The sequence below is a fragment of the Mycetomoellerius zeteki genome, unplaced genomic scaffold (genome assembly GCF_001594055.1).
Source record: "Mycetomoellerius zeteki isolate Tzet28-1 unplaced genomic scaffold, Tzet1.0 scaffold149, whole genome shotgun sequence".
Classification (NCBI taxonomy): Eukaryota; Metazoa; Arthropoda; class Insecta; order Hymenoptera; family Formicidae; genus Mycetomoellerius; species Mycetomoellerius zeteki.
The window spans coordinates 384,739-406,229 of NW_017256436.1; the positions used below are offsets into that span (position 1 = coordinate 384,739).

General features: G+C 35.5%; 1 protein-coding gene across 3 annotated transcripts; it reads left to right on the forward strand.

Moving 5' to 3' along the window:
• The first annotated feature begins 81 nt into the window (after positions 1 to 81).
• On the forward strand, positions 82 to 21,368 carry LOC108720327 (janus kinase and microtubule-interacting protein 1). Of its 3 annotated transcripts, none has more exons than XM_018444276.1 (14): positions 82 to 251; positions 1,067 to 1,256; positions 2,508 to 2,861; positions 3,077 to 3,344; positions 3,634 to 3,747; positions 5,802 to 5,891; positions 15,717 to 15,806; positions 16,067 to 16,189; positions 16,510 to 16,836; positions 17,052 to 17,273; positions 17,477 to 18,307; positions 18,511 to 19,127; positions 20,414 to 20,549; positions 20,867 to 21,368. In XM_018444276.1, exons 2-12 carry the CDS (start codon positions 1,072 to 1,074, stop codon positions 18,754 to 18,756), a joined length of 2,850 nt encoding a protein of 949 aa, XP_018299778.1. In that variant the 5' UTR covers positions 82 to 251; positions 1,067 to 1,071; the 3' UTR covers positions 18,757 to 19,127; positions 20,414 to 20,549; positions 20,867 to 21,368. The 3 variants fall into 3 exon arrangements, with proteins under 3 accessions (XP_018299778.1, XP_018299779.1, XP_018299780.1); XM_018444277.1 differs by having other exon boundaries at positions 18,511 to 19,067; XM_018444278.1 differs by having other exon boundaries at positions 83 to 251; positions 18,511 to 18,612.
• The last annotated feature ends 123 nt before the right edge of the window (positions 21,369 to 21,491 follow it).

Below are 21,491 nucleotides of genomic sequence, written 5' to 3' on the forward strand. Positions count from 1 at the left end.
AACTTAGAGTGAGTGGGCGGTACACGCGGCGAGGAGACAGGAGAGATGAGAGCTAAATAGAGCCAAAGAGACGAGATGACGCGATTAGCACATATAGCGACCGCAAGCCGTAGCGTAGTTTAGGGTCTCAGCCTTTCTTAGTTGGCGACGGTGTCTCTCGCGAGGAGGATTCGCCGCTGTGCCGAATCCAACAATATACTCGGCGAGTCCGATTGGTCGGCTAAGATATTCTTACGTCCTCAAGAAAAACGGTAAGTCCATTTTTGTCGCGATTCTTGTTCGCTAGCGGCTTTTAGCTTATCGTGACTATAAAATGAAATGGGGCGTTTCCAATTCCAGCAAATAACAAATAATTAAAAAAGTGTTTACGTGAGATTCAAAACTACAGTTTACTTCAATTACATGAAATTCCGTCTCTATTATCGTTGCATAACCTCTGAAACGTTTAAAGACTTAATTAGAGAATTCGTTTAATTAGAGCAATTGAATGAAAAAACACTCTTGACTCCGCATCCTCTCTATAAAGTAAAGGTATTTAAGATAATAGCATTAATACACTTCTCATACCAAAGTATTGGAAATAATATCTAATATACTCATCATGAAAGGATTTATTGTTCTGCTTTGAACAATCCCGTTCGCAGCCTTTTAATGGAAGTATCATTTCCATTAATTATTTAAAACCTGACAAAGTCTGAAGTGGAAACTTTTAATATTAACAATTATTATAATTCTGACTGTGATAATAAAATAATTCAACTCATTCAGAATTTTCGATGTTAAATTTTCGGAGTTTCGAGATTTAATAGCAATGCTGAAAGGCATTTTTTTAATTGCAATTTGATATTTTGCATATAAAATAATTTATATTATTGAAGTACAATTATTTTTAAATTTGTATTCATAAAATATTCTTAAGAATGGAAGTAGTGCTCTTTCTTGTAGAGCTCTCTAATTAAATACGTTTACACTAGAAGATCTGATATATATATATAGATATATACATATGTATTATATATAAACGTTTGAACAAGTTTATAAATACCTGCGCTTTTTTTTTTATTAGAGACGATGGCAAACTCCTCAGAGGGAGACACCGTCAAGCCGACGAACACGAACAAATCAACGACGACTGGAATCAACATTCTCACACCCAAAGAGGGTGCGAGAAAACGACGACGCTTGGAATCTCTGACAACGAATTCGGAGATCCCTGAGAAAACGCAGCGACGCGACGAGTCGTGCAACTTCTATGCGTAAGAATATTTACAATACAGGATTTCACATGTAATACATATTTAAATTATCAGCGTATTGAAAAATGCATCAACGACAATGTAATTAAAAAGATATTTATTGAAATAAGTTTTAATTATATATACAAAAAAGCAGGGTCGGATAAGTTAATGTTTTTTTTAACTGAATAAAGTTAAAGTTAATGGCTTTACAAAATTAATAAAGTTAAGTTAAAAGTTGAAGGAATAAAAAATTAACTTAACGAAAGTTAAGTTAATATTGAATTAACTTAAGTTAAAAAAAAAGTTAGTTTCAAAAAAAATTATTTTTGTGGTCAAAATGTCCTAATTTTTCTTAAAATGAGATTAAATAACAACTACAATATAGATTATTAAGTAAATTAAATTTTTAATTTTTTTATTCACATATGATATAACATAACTTTTTAGGTTTTTACTTTTTAATAAGCCTTAAGCCATAAAAAATGGACCAATTACAGTCAAATATTCTCCTCGCATTCGACTGTAATTGGTCAATTTCTTATGACTTAAGGCTTAAAATAACTATTGTAGCTCCGGACTAAGGTTTATGGCATAAGGCATAAGTCAATCAGAGAGCTGTACTAGTACATCTTAAGAAATTACTTAAGATGGTCTTAAAATATGAACGGATTACGAATATATGCCCTTAGTCTTATTATATTTTATTATTTTTCTAAAGCATTTAAAAGAGATAAAAAAATGTTTAACTTAAAAAAAAAGTTAAAAGTTAACTTTAAAAGTAACTTAGTTAAGTTAAAATTTAATGCATTTAAAATTAACTAAGTTAAGTTAAAAGTTATTAACTTTTTAACTGTTTTTTTTAACTTTTAACGTTTTAACTAGTTACTATCGAACACTGCAAAAAAGAAAGAATTATCATGTAAGTATTTTCAGAATTTTTAACGCTTTAATGATGTAAAAACATTCTTTGGATTAAAAGAAAATGTTTAAAAGAGATAATTTTTAAACTGTAAAAATTTAGAAGAGATAAAATATAGCTACTATAATAAATATCAAAATAAAATAAAAACTTAAAAGTATACTCTCCTAAATATTGAAAGCGAAAAATATCGGCAATTACTATAATTATTGCTATAATCATGTCCTGTAACTGAATTTTATGATTTGCATCCAAAAAATATGAGTTTGACCAATCGGAGAATATTATTTGAAATTGATTACATATTCTAATACACCATGCACATTGATTTCTTACCTTATCACCCTCAGCGAAGCAAGCAGCGAAAGAATGGCTCAGCACATAGAAGACAAAAAAGACTCGTCCCAGCCACGCCTGAGAAAGAAGGATCAGACTGTTCCAATAAATTCACAAGATGTTCGAATGTCACAATCTTGCGAAACAGGCGTGGGAAGAAGTGATGCGACTAGATTAAGGAAAACGATACAATGGCTTGAGGAAGGTGCTCGAAGGTTACGCGAGGACCTGGCGCACGTGCGAACCGAACTACATGAAGAGCGAAGGGCGGCAAAAATCTCTAAGAGAGAGTTTGAATCTACTATCAGAGAAGCCAGATTTGCTGAGGCAACCAAGTATCAATCAGTCATAGCTGAACTAAAAACCAAGTAAAGTATATTTTCACAAATCTAAAACTTATATACATATCCTAAGTCCTCACACACACACACACAATCTTTTATTTCTCATAACAATTTCGGTTCTCAAGTCTAAAAACTCGTAGTAGTCTAAAAATTTATTTGTAATTTTCGAACTTGAATTCGTAAACTATCAAATAATTGGTGTTATTAAAAAAAGTACCGAAGGTAATATTTTTTGTCAGGATCGTCCAATCTGCGTCACCATCGCCGTCGCCGCCATTCAAATCGGATCCCGTCAAAGACGAGAGTCACAAGCGTGAATTATCAACCCTCAGAAAACGCTTAGTTGAAGCTGAGGGCACGATACGAAGACTCGAACAATTGGTGAAATCACAAGCGAGCATTACTCGCAATACCAATAATATTTCTTCCTACGGTGATGCGCGCCGTTTGGAAGCGGAAATACGAAATTTACGCGCAGAAAACGAGAAACTCGAAGAGAAATTGCGTGTAAGAGCCAATCCTTTAATCTTTTAGAGTTTAAACTTTGGAGGGACTTTTAAATTTAAATTTAGAAGTGATCAACTTTAATGATAAATATTGATTATTTTAATAATTACAATTATATTATATAAATATATACATATATATATATATATATTTCTGATATACTTCTGATATATTTCTATATATTTCTGATTTATCTTAACAAGTTTGCCATGATTTATTACGTTCATAATAAATCTTCGTTCTTTTTTATGATATAGTTCTCGCTTATAAGAGATATTTTTACATTTAGATCGCTCTAAATGCCGAGAAAACTCGCATTGCTGAGATACGAGCTCAACGGGAAAATCACGAAGCTGAACTTTCCGCATTGCGAAAATCACTTCGTAGCGATGCTATAAAAATGGTAAGCGCATAATTTATATATCGGAAGTATCATCAAATGACTTAATAGCTCTTAATAATTATACGGCCGTGACGTCGCTCGAAGCAAGAATAGCGAATAATATCGCTCTGAGAGCGATTCACCACTCGCGCGCGGGCACGTAAAAATATCCTCTTTCACGAATACGAGAGCGCTAGCGTCAGCACGAGACTCTTCGAAAATGCTTATTAAAAAATTATGCCCTGCGGTATTGGTCTGCACTAACTTGAAAAGAATCTGTCCAAAATGCAGCAGTCCGGTCTGACGCTTATTCGGACAAAAGTTTTACCGACACGGCGAACAGTTTGCCATAGCATCGACGAAAAAGAATGCCCCTCGCTGTGCGATTACCCAAAATGATCATGCGTTTCCCACGCTATATATTCTTGGGCCCTGGAATTTCGGATGTGATTCAACAATTTGCAAATTGCAGGGCAAATTGTACGTGCAGCAACGATACGGAAAATTATGTGTCGTCTCAAAATATTAGTTTAAACAACTAATTTTTTAATTTAATCCTTTCGATGCTGATATATGAGTATGTAAATAATCATTCAACCAGTCGCCGCTATATAAAAATTGTGATTTTTTACGAGAGTATATTTTTTGATCTTTTTTTATTCTGTTATCAATCTGTTATCAATCTCAAACACATCAAGATAAAAAAAGTATTTTTGGTAATGATTTCTTTCTCTAATCAAGAAGGGTTAATTTTATTTTAGTTTCGTTTGTAAAATAATGCATCAATTATATGTATAATGAATGAAAACTTGCATCCAACACGGAGAGAATTTTCTTTTAAAATTTACCCTGAAAGTAGTTAGTTGTGGTACAATACAATATTTTAAAGATTTTTATCATGCACTTCAATAAAATTAATCAAACTTGTTTTATACTTTATTATAGTTTTATTAACGAATGAGAGAGATTTACATTAAAATTCTTTGAAATACAATGTTGTCCCACGACTATCATATTTTCAGAGTAAACTCTAAGAAAAAATTCTCTCCGTGAACGATTTATTTTAAACGATATCTAATTTCTATCGCGCTATCGCGTCTATGTCCGCATCAGACGCTATATTTAATTCTAATATATTTATTCCTATTCATCGGCACGCCGCGCCGTGTAACTTGGGGAGGCACTTCCCGCTTCCTAGCATGCCACATTGCGGTTGAAATCGTGCAGTAATGTTGTCTACCGCATTGCCAGCGTGGACTAATACGATCGCGACCTAATTCTTGGCAAGCAGCCAAATATCGGAGATAATGAAAAGAGACTCGGTTTTGGCATATGGGGCGACTAAAAATGAAGAGTTATGAATCTCATTTATTTAATGGAAGCCTAATGAAAATTAATTTGAGCGTCAGATTCACGGGATCAATTTTACTGATCATCTATTTCAAATGGTAATTATAAGAGGATAAAATTGTAATAGACTCTTTTGGATTTAAATCAAATTTACAAATATTTAAAGTGAATCGAGTATATTTTAATGCTAAGAATCGAACGAATTCGATTGTAATCATTGTTTTGAAACGAAAACGCCATCCGAAGGATTATCAACCGACGCTCGTTTTATGTATGCAGCCATCACGTTCCGATCGTAATCCGATCATGGTAATAATTGATTTAAGACTTCCGGTCGCCAGATGATTCATCGTTCTCAGAAATCATGTACTGCTATCGTGTGCAACCGGAACAAAAAACACGCGCTCATACGTGCGAACGCCGTGAATGCTTAGAGACATCGACGGATAACGCGGCGTTTCTCTCATCCCACACCTGTACAGACAAGGTGAAGGCAAAAAGGCCCCCGGGGCCTGACAAGCCTGACTGAACGCGGTGGGACGAGGTGAGAGCTCGAAAGCGGTACGAAAGGGACCGATCGCTGCCCCTCTCCTTCGTCATCGCTGTGTATCCCATTCTTCGTCGCGATCGCCGGCGATGTTAATTTTTCTCATTGCAACTTTCGCCACACGTGTCCACGCGCGAGAGATCCGCCGCATTCAAACGAGTTTTGCGGATTTTTGCAGATGGATGAGCTGCGTGGCAAGAGCCGAGAGATTGAGAAGCTGTCGAAGCTCTTGAAACGTCGAAAGTTGGCGCCGGCGGAGCAAGAGATGGTGAGTATCTGCATTTATCTACCGTGTTTCCGCTTCCGGGAAACATGTCGCGAATACGATACGTAAAACTATTTTAAAATACCAGGATCTCTAATGCTCGTATCAGACTAGAAACTGAGATTGAGATTGAATTTGATCGATCAAAGCAAAGTCCATTAAATTTCATATTAATTTCCTTTTTTCTGATTGGTTAAATTCAATCTCAATCTCAATCTCAATTTTGATCTCCATTTCTAATCTGGTACGAGTATAATGCAGAGTCTTCAAAATAATAACTGCTTAGATAAATCGTTTGTACGATATTAGTTTTGTTGAAAATTATTTTTTTGTTTAAATAAGTTGTTATAAATGTATATTATATTTTTTCCAAGATTTTAATTCAAAATTAAGTGTCATGATAAGTTCATTTCAAATCGAATTTATTTGATATTCATTTAATTAAAATTAAATGTTATAAATATTAAATTGAATAATATTTTGTAAAGTTAAATAAGATTTTGCATTTATATCTTTAAAATTTGCCAGAATCTTTTATTATTTAATTCATTACCGCTAATATCGTATCATAATATTTATATGATGAAAAAGATACATCAATTTTGGAAGAAATATTGTCACGAACATTAAACACATTTATTAATGAAATTTATAAACTTTATAAATCGAAATTTATATACTTTATAAATCGAATTTATAAACTTATTTTTTAAAAAGCCTCTTGTTTCCAATCACTTATAATTATTCTGTTTTCACTATTAGACTTTCCACATTTTAGTAAAAGTTAATTCCAATTTGATCACAGAGTTAAAACGTGACCTACATAGAACATTCTATTGTATATCACATTTATTTATTCATAGAAACTTTTTAACGATTTTACTGCTTGAAACTTTTTGTTTAAATAAATTCTGATAAATGCATATTATATTTTTTCCAAGATTTTAATTTAATTTAAAAGAGCCATTTGAAAAAAAAGTCTAGAAACATTATAAATTAAGATATCTTTTAATCTGAATATTAATATTCACTTCATATATTGACATTTAAATCATTTACAGTACATCTACATCTGTTTTAATTGATCGTTTATCACGAACGAAACGAATATCAATAGACTCTTTTGTCTCGTTCTTGCCAGGCATCTCACTCGAAATTCTTCCTTATTTCATTCGTTCTCAGATATGCGCGACGGTAAAGAACCGTGTGAACAATCCAACGGTTCACCCTGAGGACCGGTGCACGATTATCATATCGTGTGACTTCCGATGTAAGTTTATACTGCAGCATCAAGTTCCTAGAAGTCTTTGGCGTGGACACTCGGTTCGTTCAGAGTTAAAATCAACGACTCAGTATATACTCGATTTCTTAAAACTACCATCTGTCCTAATAACAATACTTGTGCTAAAAATAATTTTTAAAGAACATGTCTTCTCGTAAACCGGAAGTACGTCGATCGTGTCCTATTCACTTCTTTTCTTTGTCAGAGGAGTACTAAAAAAAAGCCATTAGTCATTAGAATTACGTCATTAAACGAAAAGCTATAAAGTATGATGGCTCGCCGATGCATGGAAGGTTAATGAACCATTAAGCGAAGCGATACCAAAGTGCGCTTAAAACGATACCGCACCGTTTAAGCATCTTAGATATTTGGACATGCTCCAAGAGATGCGCTGACAACGTTAGTCGCTACTTTTCGGACAACGGTCTTCACTTTCGTCGAAGCGTTTAATGATTCAACGAAGCCATTACGAATCGCTGAATCCGATGGGTATTTCATATCTTGATGGTTCGCTTTTAGCCGAAAGTACTGGAATATCGTGATATCACCGGGTCAACGTACCGGGTCACGTCGCAAGACGACTCGCGCGATCCGTGCATTGTGTATTATACGCGTCTTCGTCATCTTAAAGGAACTTAAAGGCCATGCGAGCGAGCGGTCGCCGCTAAAAGGTTGTAGTTATGCGCCGCACAATATAATTGACACCCTTTCCCGTCTTATCGCCGCTTAATCGAGCTAGCTAACGGTAGCGCGAGATCTACAGTAAAAGCGGTAAAAGCGATAAAAAACCTTTCTTTTCTTTGGCAACGGTTTCGTGAACTCTGATCTAAAAAGAAGAAATGGAAACAAGAGAAACGTTTCGTTCTTCATCTCGAGACTTCTCAATTTCCAATCTCAATCACAAATCTAATATATACTCTCTCTTTACGAAACACTCTCCTTTCGCGAAGTGAAACACACACGACCTAACAACCCTTATTGGAAAGCTATTTAAACGTTATTTCTTTTAATATCAAGAATAATAATGGAAGCTATCGATAACAAAAATTCATTCTTTCTTTCTCTTTCCAAGAAAATTCTCTCTTAATTGAACGATAAATTAGCAAATTGTCCAAATCACACAGGTACGAGTGTGACATGAAGATGACACATAGGAGGGTACACGAGCGCATTGTCTCGCGTCACACCCTTTGACGAGGAAGGGGGGGAGGAGGGAGGAGAGGAAAGAGGGAGCAGTTATGATCCTAATCTTACGTTTCATTGTGTCTCGGGCTTAAGTTCCTGCCAGGTCAGCAAACCGTAGATACGCCTGTAACTTTCCGAATGGAATGGAAGAGAGGAACGGGTCCGCGCTCGCAACTCCGCACACAGGTAGCGTAGAAGGCCCCTGCGATTATCGGAGGTGCCTCGCTTCAGTCTGGTCTAGACGTCGGCCGTGCGCGCACCGTTCTTCCGACGTTCTTTCCCGCACCACTTTCCCGTGCGTGTGCCCCGGGTGTGACACACGATCGAGGGATTTGCAGGATCTCTCCGTGTATCGTTTACCAGGTATACCGGCGTATACCGACATCCCGATACTCCCCCTTTCACGCTCGTTATATGAATTCTCAACATCAACGTGCGCTTCATGGGGTTCGCGTGGAACGAGGTAAGGATTATGGTCTGCGTCTCCCTTGTACCCTTGTCTCTCCTCGTTTACACGCGATTATCCGTTCGTGGTATCCGTTACGTTCAACGCGAAATTGCAGCTTCCCTTAAATGAATTTATCATTTACAGAGCGATTATATAGCGTTTTCGAGTAGAGTGGGTTTGAACCCGACCCGGTTCGGTTAACCCATGTTTGACCCGAAAGTATCATAATCTCGTCCAATCAGAAATCAAAGTAAAGCGTGTGACGTCATCGATCCGACCCAGGTTAGATCCAAACCCACTCCATTCGAAAACGCTAATAGATATTATATTTTGAAGTACCACTTTAAAAAAAAAGATAAAGAAGAGAGATTGACAATCACAATTTTGATTTTAGATTTTATACATTAAAGTGTCACTCAAATAGAAAAGTAAGAGGGAAAGATTGGCAATTATAATTTTTAACCTTTACGCTATGAACAGCTACTATAAGAGGCTTTCACCTATGTGTTTATCACACATGAGAAATCATTATAGTGAAAATTTTCACTGCATATATGTATGTGTAATGACATTATAAGGATTCATCGTTAAAGCAATGTTATGAAAGAGCCTTATTAGGAACATCGTTATAGAAGAAACTTTCAGTAATTTTTTATCAACAAATTATTATTTTTCAATAAATTATGTTGACTGACGATGCGATAAAATTATACACTTCAATTCTGTATATGACAACAGTTATCTTCGAGTATAATTTGTTACGATATGATGACAATGCTTTTTAATTTAGTTTTGTCATTACGTAATCGCTGTATGATATTAAAAAATATTTAGCAATAATAGTAAGCAATAACTGTACATTACACGAATAGTATTTTTAATTTCTTTCTTATCGTTTGAATAATATTTATTTATTAAAAATCGCCAAATTTTAATCTGAAAAAATTGCAAATAAAGCGAAATAAGAAAAAAAAGATATTGATTAAAACAACCAACATAATCCTAGTAATAATAAAAAGTAAAAAACGTAGCAGAAAATAAAATAAAGTAACAATTAGATTCTATTATATAGACGCAATTCAAAATTTAAAAATATTCTAAATGATATACTTGAAGAAATCTAATACTGGCCAATTTAAAGAACAGTAATTTATTACTTATTTGAAATATTAAAACCACTGAACAACAGTGCTTTTAATATTTAAATTAAATACTTAATTACTGCCTTTTAGTATTAAATTGACCAGTATTAGATTTTTATAAGGGTATAGACATTATTCAGGATTCCTACAAATATTTTCATTATTATTCTGCGTGAACAATTGACTGCGACTAAACCCATAGCTCGCAGTCATCGAGATTGAATATTTTCACGCGCCTACTCCAGTTTCGCTGGCGCCTTCTCTTGTCCCTGAGTAGAACGCGAATAGAGCGTGCAGTCAATCGCGTTCCCAGGGAAATCGACATAAGTTGCGTGTCGTCAACGTACCGTGGGAACAATCTCGTGATGCGGGTCGCGATGCGAGAGAAAAAAAAATAGCAGAAAACATGAATGTGCCGTACGATTATAACAATAGTTCCCGTAATTGAATTATTTTGTCAAGTCATTTTGCGGAATAAAGAGTGGATCCAGTTAGCCATACACAGTTGAACCAGCACGTTTCTTATATAGTACCTAATAATTCCGTAAGAGACAATTAGCTGAAAGTAGGAATCCTCTTTAAGATTCCTACTTAGTTTTATGTTCCTACATACTTGGAATTAGTTTTCCACTAATTGGCAGTCGTTACCAAGTTATTACAAGAACTATTGCACAAATTGCCGACAATGTGCTGCATTATTTAATATCGTAAGAATTTTAAATAAAAAGTAGACTGAAATAAACAGATTCTTAATATGTTTACAAATAAAGAACAATATACATAAATATATAAATATGTCGGTCTAATAATATATCATATTAATGTAGCTTGCACGATACATTAACATACCGTGCCAACCGTTAATCCTTTCGTGAAGAGTTATAATAGTAGTTTTCATCATACTATTCATTATGTATGGAGAATTATAGTGATTGCGTTTATAAACGCGTTAGAACTTATCATTCATCTGTGGATCATCTGGGATTATATAAATAATATATTAATTTACCTGAATTAATAACATATACGTTTCAATATTATCCTTCTATAGAAAAGAAAAGTGCTCTTAAAATAGAATAGCACTTTATTACATCATGCAGTAATTTAATTTTTAATTAGCTAGCTTCTCAAAAATTAAGTTCGAACAATCGAAATGAGGAATGTTCGCAAAAGAACGGAATAACAAAGTTTGAATTAAAAAATAATTAGCGTCTATTATATATAATTTACGTAAAACTAGTCTAAGACTAATTTTAAGTAAATTCGCAAATCTATTGAAACGTGTCCGCTCATAACATATCCAAAGTGGATACCTGCGCGTGTAGGCACGAGCGGACACGTAAGTATGCCTTAAGCACTTAACTATCTACCATTGTCCTCCTTTGAGGCGGCACGCGGGATGAATTTCAATGACTCCGCGACGCGTAAAAAAAAGATGTGAGAGAGAGAGAGAGAGAGAGAGAGAGAGAGAGAGAGAAAGGCGGCAGCGATCCGTCGCGATACCGGCTCCAAACGGAGCTGTTATTTCACCGGATGCGCTTCCTCGCTTCGTCTCGATTGCAAGTGGAACGACCTGCGCGCAAGTTCTCCCTTCGATTCTATCTTGAGCCTTCCGAGGAGCCTTTTAGAATCAGCGGGGGAATACTCTCATCGGACTCTCGGGACGAGATCGACGACGGCGCGGCGCCGGTAGGCAAGTACCTTCTCGACAACTAACGATACCGGCGATACCGCCACTCTCGGTGAGCTACTTCGCAGAAGAAAGTTCCCAATCCCCATCCCCCTCATCCCGCAGCAACCACAAAGATACGAGCGCGGGTCATGATACATCGGTGCATGAGAGCGCACATATATTAGCGTGCAATCGAGCCCGCGGTCACGTTACCACCGGACCGGATCACCTCGAGGATCGCCGTCGCGGTTTCTCTATGTACCTACTTAACAACACCTTCGCTCAACCTCGCCTCCTTTATCCTTGACTTTATAAAGAAATCCGCGCGGGCGGATCTATGGGACGAATGATCGAGAGAGAGAGAGATCCGGCAAGCTATTTTTCTATGTCTTTTTTATCGCGAGAAACCACGATAAAGTTACGCTCGCATAACCGCTCGCACTTCAGATAACCGCTCTATCGTGACATTTGGTGCATCCGGATATCTTCACCGCTGCATCTTAACTGATGAGTCAGGATCTTTTATTAGAAAATAGACCCATACAGTACACTTTAACCGAAGAACATCCTGAGAACATCCTTAGGACATTCTTTGGACACCTTTAGAACATCCTTGGGAGATTTGTTATAATTTTTCTTTAAAAAAAAAAGGTAATCGATAATCGTCATTAAGAATCTCTGAGGGACTTGGATCGAAGTCCAAGTTCGTGGTCAGACCACAAACACGATATGCCTTGAGCATCTGTGCAGATGCATGAAAGACCTCGACGGCGTGGGAGAGATGCGCTGAGATGCGCGCTTACGTAGTCTCACGTCTACACGCAGTGCTATGTAATTCCATTCCAATCGTTGCGGTCACGATATTAATAATACCTGAGTAACGGTGGGCGTGCACCACAGTGTAATTAGCAACTTCCTCTCTTAGTAAGAAGTAACGAGCACGCATAGGAAGGACGACACGTTATATGTGTTAGGTGCGTTTGGCACCCACGGCACGTCCTTCGATAACGCGGACATTTCGATTTTATATGCGGGTCGACGAGCGCGCGAGTAAAGCTGACAATGAGAGCGAAAGTCGCGCTTCGAGCGCGACAGACAGCATACGAAGGCTTGGCAAGAATCGAATATAATAATAAATCATAAGTGAGCGTTATATTGTCGCGTACGTATTGGAAAAAATATATATGACACAGAACTAACTACCATTTTTTAAATCTTTATTTTATACTAAAAATTTTATTTTAATTTAATCAAAGTTGCAAGGAATTTAATATATTGTTTCAAAAGCTACATATTCAAGAAGATTGTAATTTTTAAAAAATTCTTTTTTAATATATAAAAAAATGGAGTTTTATTATACATTTTCTTCATAGAAAAAACGGTTTTATTGAAGTATCAAAAAATTTAGCTAGATACAGACCTGAAAATAATTTTTGAATTATTAAAATAATTATACAGAACGTTCAAATTGGAGTGGCTAGAATATTAACTTTTTGCGGTATTGCTCATTATGTTGGAGATTCCTACGTAATTATTTTGATAGTTCAACAAAATTGTTTTCAGATCTGTATCCAGCTAAATTTTTAAATACATCAACAAAATCACTCTTTCGCTATTAAAGTTAAATAATTTATGTTGATAATTAGTTTTATATGTTGCTCCAAAATTTAGAATTTTGTGTGTTATACAATATATATTTGCAGGATTAAAATTTTATTTACAAGATAAAAAAATATTTCACATTTTTATGGAAGGAATTCTCTAATTACATAAAAAAATAAAACTCTTATATTCTCGAATGAAGTAAACGAATGAAACTCGATACGTAAATCTTGATTGACCGATTGCGTGTTCCGTAAGGAAGTTTCGTTGATCCTTAATAAACGGTACACTTAATACACTAGAAATACGCAAGCCATCCGAGAAACACGCAGACGGATTACGAGATCATAAGCGGGGGCGGGAGACGATCGGTGAAAGTGAGATTAGGTACTGTATGGACTGGTACAGATTGAGTCAAGATACCGCAAATAAGATTCTCATAAGATATCCTAAATTTAACCTGTTTACAGAGTGAACGAATGTATAAACAGATATACTCTCGTTACATTACACGATAGAACTGCTAGAAATATGAATTCCTATTATATACAGATATGTTTAAATTGCAAAGAATTTTTTTTAGTATTCTAAATATTAAAAGACGTCCACAATTAATAGTAGGATAATATATGAATAGAGCAATGTAAATAAAAAATAAAATTATAATAAATAAATAAAAATAAAGATTATTTATATTTCTTAGTAGCTTCTGAATTGTTATATTATATAACAGTTTAAGTTTCTTTTTTACTATCTTTTATAGAAAATAATAGCTATATAGGAAAATCATAATTTACATATAATCATTTTTCTACTTAATGACTTAACATGTGAAAAAAATTATTTAGAGGAGTTATTAGTTATTCATAAATAATTAATATATATAAATTATCTAAAAAACTAAATAATTAATAATCTAAAAGAAAAATAGGTCATGTTTTCACTTAGGAAAGAGATTATTTATCTCAATATTTATCTCAATATTTATTAATTACTCATTTATTGGAACATTTTAATTACTTCTATCAATAAATTGTTATATAGAAATCGAAGAGAATCGGATAAAATTTTTACGAGTGAAATATCCGCAACATTTTGGAAAATAGCGTTAATTACTTCTGTGATCATTGAAATTGCTAATTATTTTCAACGCGTGTCCGATAACTGTACACCAGATGTCGAATAAATATAAGAAAACGTCGGGACAAAACAAGATGAGACGAGTGGCGAAGCGCGGATAACGGTAACGCGTGACGCGCTCGTTTCACCTGTCCCAATATGTCTTATATCCGATATAGTCGATTCCCCTGGCCCAAAGAGAGGAGAAACGAGCCGGTGTAACGAGCGCGCGTGTCCAACAATTTACATATATGGCGCAAAGTGCATCATCGTGCGGTGCGGCAAGTGTGCAAGGTGCAATCGGCTCTCTCGGCGCATCTCATACGTTCGTGTGTACTGTACACACGCCGCACGTTGATATCACCTGAGAAGGAAGGAAACTGCGAGGCGTGAGAGAGGGAGGAAGAGGCTTGCGCGGCTGTATGTCAGGGGGCCAAGCTAACGGTCCACCCAGACTCTCAGGACTCTCTGTAATCCAATCGTTGCAACGCAACTCGCGTCTGCTTTTCTCTCTCCTCTTTCTCTCTTTCTCCTCATATATCTCCCGCCTTCCTTCCCGGCTCGTTGCACATATGTCGTATCGGACCGTGACGTTCATCCGAAAGACTGAATTCACTGAAACGATCATGATAGATTTCTGCTACTTCCTTCCGAAGAACGCTAAGAAATATGAACAATGTAACTTTGCTGGCTTTGAAAGAAAACCACATTATTATGTTCCTTCGTTTGAAAATTCAATGATTTTTTTTTATTTACCTCGCAATTACTCAATTAAACATGATATCGATAGGAGAATGTCGGAAAATAATTATAATTAGAATATGTTTAAAAATAATATCATTCAAAAAATTAATATAATAATTTCCGAAGTTATAATTACGAACTTTTTACTTTCCTCTTCTTTCAACTTTGACATTTAATTTTGATAATTAAAAGAACTAAGAAAGAACATGGGCAATAGGAATCAAGCGCAGAAAACGTTGCGCAAATAATACGACTATAAAGAGTAAAACTTCTTTATTTTGCTAAACGCGCTTACATGTTTCGGCTCATTTTTGAGCCTTCTTCGGAGCAACATAAACTCACATATATAAAATATAACAAATATTAACTTGTCATGGTGAGCACCCCTGTATCGAGAATATAAATGCCAGAATTAAACCCAGATAAGAATGAAATAAATAAAAAAACGAAAAGAAAGAGTTATAAGGAGTCTTGGTTAGTTTGATTTGTCATACGAATTTGTTAATTAAAAAATATTCTTATCAGATTTCATTTTAACGTTTAAGAAAACACAAAATATCTTTATATGTATCTACCTACAAGAATAACTTATGATGCAAGCATTCTTTTAGCATTAATTATTCCGATGTTACAGATGCGGAAGTTACGGGAGAACGAGGGAAACCGACCGATACAGTCAACATCTCGCATAGAGAAAAAAAATCTCAAAGACGATGATCACATGGTACGTAATTCTTTAACGCACAATTATATATAACTTTAACGAGTAATTTTTTAAATAGTTCCTCCGATACAAACGCTTCTGATATGCAAAATTACTTCAATTATTTTTCTTTATAAATCTATTAATATTTCAACTATATTGAGCTCTACAGATACACGTAAGTGATTATTTATTATCATATTTCTCACAATACCTCTCATATCTCTCGCGATAAAAGTGTATAATGACATAATAAGAATTAAGGTGGGGTATCGTTTAAGGTGAGGTCATATATGCGCGCAATAGAATCCAACAGAGCCATAAATGAAATCGAGGTCGAGCGTCTTCGTGAACTCGCGCTTGAACAGCAGGAAGTCATCGAAATACTTAGACAGGCAGTTAAGGTAATGGAATTTTTCTTAAGAAAGTAAATATGAATTGAAAATTTGAAAAATACAATTTTTCATTTCTCGTAAATTTTAAAGGATCGTAGAATACTAAAACTAATATACATTATCAGTTTGAAAGAAAGATATTTCAACCTTAAATCTGCAAATTAGAAAAAAACATAGCAAATAAAAGTATAGACATCTTAATTTGAAAAAAAATATTAAAGATAATTTGAAATAGATTATTAAAAATTAAATTTGCGTACTAATAAAATCATTCTAATATAAAAACTAAATTTGAAAAATAAAAATCTGATATCTTTATGTTACTTAAGGAGAGAGAGAGAAAGTTGGAGCAGTTATCCAACAAGAAGAGGAAGGAGGAATTTTATAAACAGTGGCTAGAGTTAGAGCCAGTGGCTGAAGTGGATGACGAGGAGGATCATGAAGATGATGACAGCGCTCTATCGAGTGCCCCGTCCTCGATGTCGCCACAACCTGGGGGCTATGGTCAGTGGCAAGGCAATGGTGTCACTAGAGAAGCATATGAAACCGTTCTCATCGAGATCGAGGATCTACAATCAAAGCTTCTTAAAGAGCAACGCGAGCTATCGCATGCCAGAATTCAAATTTGCGACTTGGAGAAAGCACTCTTGCAAGAGGTAAAATTTGTAATTGTAATATAATTGCTGCATAGTTCTTGGCGATTAATTATAATACAATGGGCGTATAATTCTTGGCAATTTCTTTTCGTTTAAAATTATAATTGATACTTTATGATGACGGATGGATTATAACCTAGGAACAAATATCAAGAATCTTTAGCTTGTAATGTTGCATACTTGAAAATTTTGATAAAATCTTCTGCATTTCACAGAGATGTGCCGATCGTGATAAAGAATTAAGTGGGTTGAATGATAAACTTCGATCTGCTGAAGAACGAGAAGCCGCACTTTTGGTGGAACTTTCGGAGATACGAGAGCAAAACGAGCTGCTAGAATTTCGATTGCTCGAAATGGAAGAAATACCTATGCGCAAAGATAGTCCCGATACGGTGGACAGCGGCATCGTTTCACCAGAACCTGTTCATGCGAACAAGGTAAGCTTTTGTTTCGTATTACACATCCCAAGCCTTAAATTAATAGAGATGATAAAATAACTTATTTTATCATCGATCACTAGGAATTTTTACTTATTATAAAATTAGAAAAGAATTTTTTATTTATTATAAAATTATTATTGATACGCTAACAATCGTTCGTGTATCTTCCATTTATATCTTGCAATGCAATGATATTTCAGGATCATTTAATTAACAAACAGAGAAACCGTGCCGTGGCAACCGTGATACCCTACACAAATGCTACAATGAATTCTATAAAATCTACGTCACCCGTGTTACCGCGAAAGCCCCCGCTTACCCTTCAGGAAAGTGGTATCTTCGAGGAGGAAGAAGAAGAAGAAGAAGAAGAAAAAGTGTATGAAGATGAAGAAGAGCGCGACATCGAGTTTGCCAGCCGCGGTACTCAGACGGAAGCACCGTCCGGCGAACTCCTGCAGGAAGTGCAGCGTCTTCAAGAATTAAGAGCTCGAATTCAAGAACGAGCGGCTAAGATCACAACACCAGTCTTCCATCCGATTGATTCATCTAAGATCTGCTTTGATGTGTCAACAATGGATTCGATAGTCCAGCTGACCTCCTACCAGGAGCGCGTTCGCGATCTCGAGGAAAGACTTGAAATGTACGAGGAAGCTGAAAAGAATCGGGAACAAAAAAAGCGGCTGTCTAAACAGCGAGAAGAGGAGCTATTGGATGAAAACTACAGACTTACGGAGAAAACATACTGGTTGGAAAACGAACTGCGGACCATCAGCGCAAAGTGTACTGTCAGCGAGAATAACAGTGGAGAGACAACTGTCATGCATCAAATAAAGAACATGGGCCAAAATAAACATTCAAAAGATGTACAGAACTTGGAAATTGTACAAGATCAACTTAAAGATCCAAATTGCACGCGTGCTGTTCAAACCATAGAAACATATGGAAATTACATGGCTACAGAATGTCCTCAATGTCAAGATAAAGATAAATCCGACAAGCAGATCACTCTGGGTGCTCAACGTAGTGTCACGGTAATATATGTTGTATTGATCTAGCCCTTTTTTAAATTCATTTACCGATTTGAATAACTTCCCGGGAAAAAATGTTTTATATATAATTATATAAAATTATATAAAAATATATATAATTTTGTATAATTGTATATAAATGGACATATTTTATATAATTCTTTAATTTGAAGCAAACTAATAAACGATCGTTGCATATTTTATAGCTTATATCCCTAGAGGAGAAGGAGAAGGAAGACGAACTGAAACTCTGTAAATCCGAAGAACCGGCCGTTACTGATCTTACCAAAAACGACTTAGAAAAGAAGGTTAGCCGAAGACGAGTTGGGAGTAACGAGCGCGAAATACGGTCCGCGAAAACAGCAAGAATGGCAAATGTCAGATTCGTCCGCGACGTCTCCTTTGGACGAAGAAATCATCCATTAGTCTTGTATCAGGAAATTTGTGTTTAGCTTATGCCGTCGCTATATCAAATCCTTAACAACGAACTCTAGTAAGAGGGCGTGGCTTAAAAATTCAATAACATCGTCTAGTAAACTTTCGCTGTAATTCCCCGTTTTCACACCGAAGAAAGTTGTGCTCGCGTTATAATTAAAAGCTGATGTCTGCCTAAGTTGATATGTAGTTTTTGAGAAGCTGGGAATTTCCCTCGCGATAGAGGATCGCGCGAAAGAAAGCGCATGTTCTTCGGAGCGACAATTTCCAGAAAATAGCGACGAACAGAAGAAGACCGAGGTCGTGGAGAGAAAATACGGATGAGGAGGTGAGGAAGAGAAGGAGAAGGAAAGCTAACCGACTGCATATCTACCTTACGTCTTTTAGCGTACGTATATGAGACAGACGACCGACAAGCTCAATTTTATTTGGAAAAAGGATACAACTATCAAATACGATAGCCAAATATAGTCAAGTATCTCAGATTACAATAAATCCAACAGATTCATCAAAGTATCTGATACTTTGCTAATCTTTCTCCAGACATTTTGCAGAATCTGTTCTCGATAAAGTTTGCTATCTGAGATACCCTGCTAACATTTTGCTTGCTGAAATATTGTGGTGCTGCAATTCTGTTTTTTTTTTTTTTTTTTTTTTTTTAAGTTGTCCCTATCCTATGACATTAATATTCTCAAAATTGTCGGGTAATAATCATGTTTACATTTTCAAAATTATCAATTATAGTGTAGTGCACTCTATGACTTTTTATGCATTTTGATTAGAGAATATTCATCGAACTATGTTCAAAAAATTCCGAGTAGCTATTTGGACTGTAGTAGAGCTTTGTAACAAGTTTCCGCCTACATGGCGTAGTCGCAACATTATACATTACGCGCTTGATACCAGTTGGTGATGGTAACGATTATGCTTCACTTCTCCTATTTTCTTCATCTGTCTCATAGAAATTAGAATTATAGTAAACAAAATGCATAAGCATAACGTAGCATAGCATAAGGCCGTCTGAATCAATAAACGTTCAGCATAAAGTTTCCATATTGATTTGTTTACATAACATTCTTATTGATCTAGACGTTTTATGCTGGCTATGTTATGCTTATGCATTTTGTGTGCTATTAGTCCTTAATCACTATGGCAAAATATATTCGTAAAAATAGTGAGCATTAATTTGATTTCAAGTAAAAATTTCTTTATTTCAAGACAAAAATACGCATCAAAATTTAATATTTAGCGTGTTTAATATATTTATTAATAATATTTATTAATAATTATTTTTTTGCTCCGTTTAAAACATTACTATATAGCAGATTCAATTGTCACATAAAAAATCTTTTAAACGTTTACGTTTTATATATTGGACGTTTAGGCAATTATTGTTTTTAACACCAAAGAGTTAGAACTTGTACAGCACAAAAAGATTACAGAAACATCCCCGAAATTACTGCAAGATTGCAACACATCGTACAGTAATCTTTTTTACAATATTTTTACCATTAATATTGCTACAAATTGTTGAAATTGCATGTCTCTCTATAACGCCTGTAATATTTTACCGCAATTCATAAGATTATAATGTTGCTGTATAATTGAAAACTTCTGTGCTGTACGGGGAATATGATGTAAGTTCATGCTTCACCGTTGGTGTACTTTACGCAGGTGATCTATTTTCGCTGGAGATAAATGCGAGAAGAGGTTCTCCATCGTCTCTCGTCGTCGCAGACTCTGTCTATCAACCCACGAGTTCCACGGAAGAGTCAATGAACCCGTGGGTAAAACCCGCGGCACAAACGAGGTAAGATAACTTTTCTAAACGCTCATATTAATTTTAATAAGTAGCAAATCGCAATCAGCTTCCCAAGCACTTCGAAACATGGGCTTTAAATTCAATTTATTCTACAAATTGGACATCGATTTATGCCTGCATAGCTGATACTACTTATTCACAAGTAAAAGAAGGACGTGCAAAGTAAACATAGCGTAGAGACACATTAGCGGATCAGTTAACTTTGAGTCAGTTTACATATAACTGATCAACTTCGGTCGGTCCTCATTGATTTTAAATCATGAATAATAATTCGTTTATATAAATGTTTTTACAATTTGTTACAGGACAATACGGCTGGCGCTGCTTGGTGTGCCCAAGTGACGATCAGAAATGGTACGTCCTAGAAATAAAACGAGGGCGCCTGCGGATCGAGTGCCAACCTGAACCCTCGGTTTGGCGTACTTCACCTTCCCCACGTCACGACCAATCTTTTCGTACAAGCTGTGAAATCAAGTGCCAAATAAGCCGTAGATTATATATATCTCCCTCACACGCGAGCGTAAATTATATAAAGCGTTACTATAAAATAATTATAACGATGCTTTGTAATAATTATTACAACGTGCAATAATTATTACAAAATAATTTCACGTATGTTTCGAAATATCCGCGATCGATGCATTTTTAAGAGATGAAGAATGACGTCCAGAGAAAATCAGATTGAAGATGACTGCACTAAACAGACATGTACCAAGCGACATATCAAATGTATCTTCGAATTCTTAATACGTCGTCTCTATCGAAATTTAAATCCACGTTTCGACGTAAATTTAAATTTGATGTGACGAAAGGGCAACTGCGCGTGCGTAAGCTAATTTGATGTCACACGTCACATGTGTGTCATAAATTATCGCGCGATTCGTGATACTATGCATTCAACGATTCACAAAGGCATGTCTGTGCAGTGCC

What these genes read in the sequence shown, in the direction of transcription:
- LOC108720327 (XM_018444276.1), top strand. Translation starts at nt 1,072, where the DNA reads ATGGCAAACTCCTCAGAGGGAGACACCGTCAAGCCGACGAACACGAAC. An exon ending in ATAGCTGAACTAAAAACCAA is followed by an intron (nt 2,862 to 3,076) that starts GTAAAGTATATT and finishes ATTTTTTGTCAG; the next exon opens with GATCGTCCAATCTGCGTCAC. An exon ending in GTAGCGATGCTATAAAAATG is followed by an intron (nt 3,748 to 5,801) that starts GTAAGCGCATAA and finishes GGATTTTTGCAG; the next exon opens with ATGGATGAGCTGCGTGGCAA.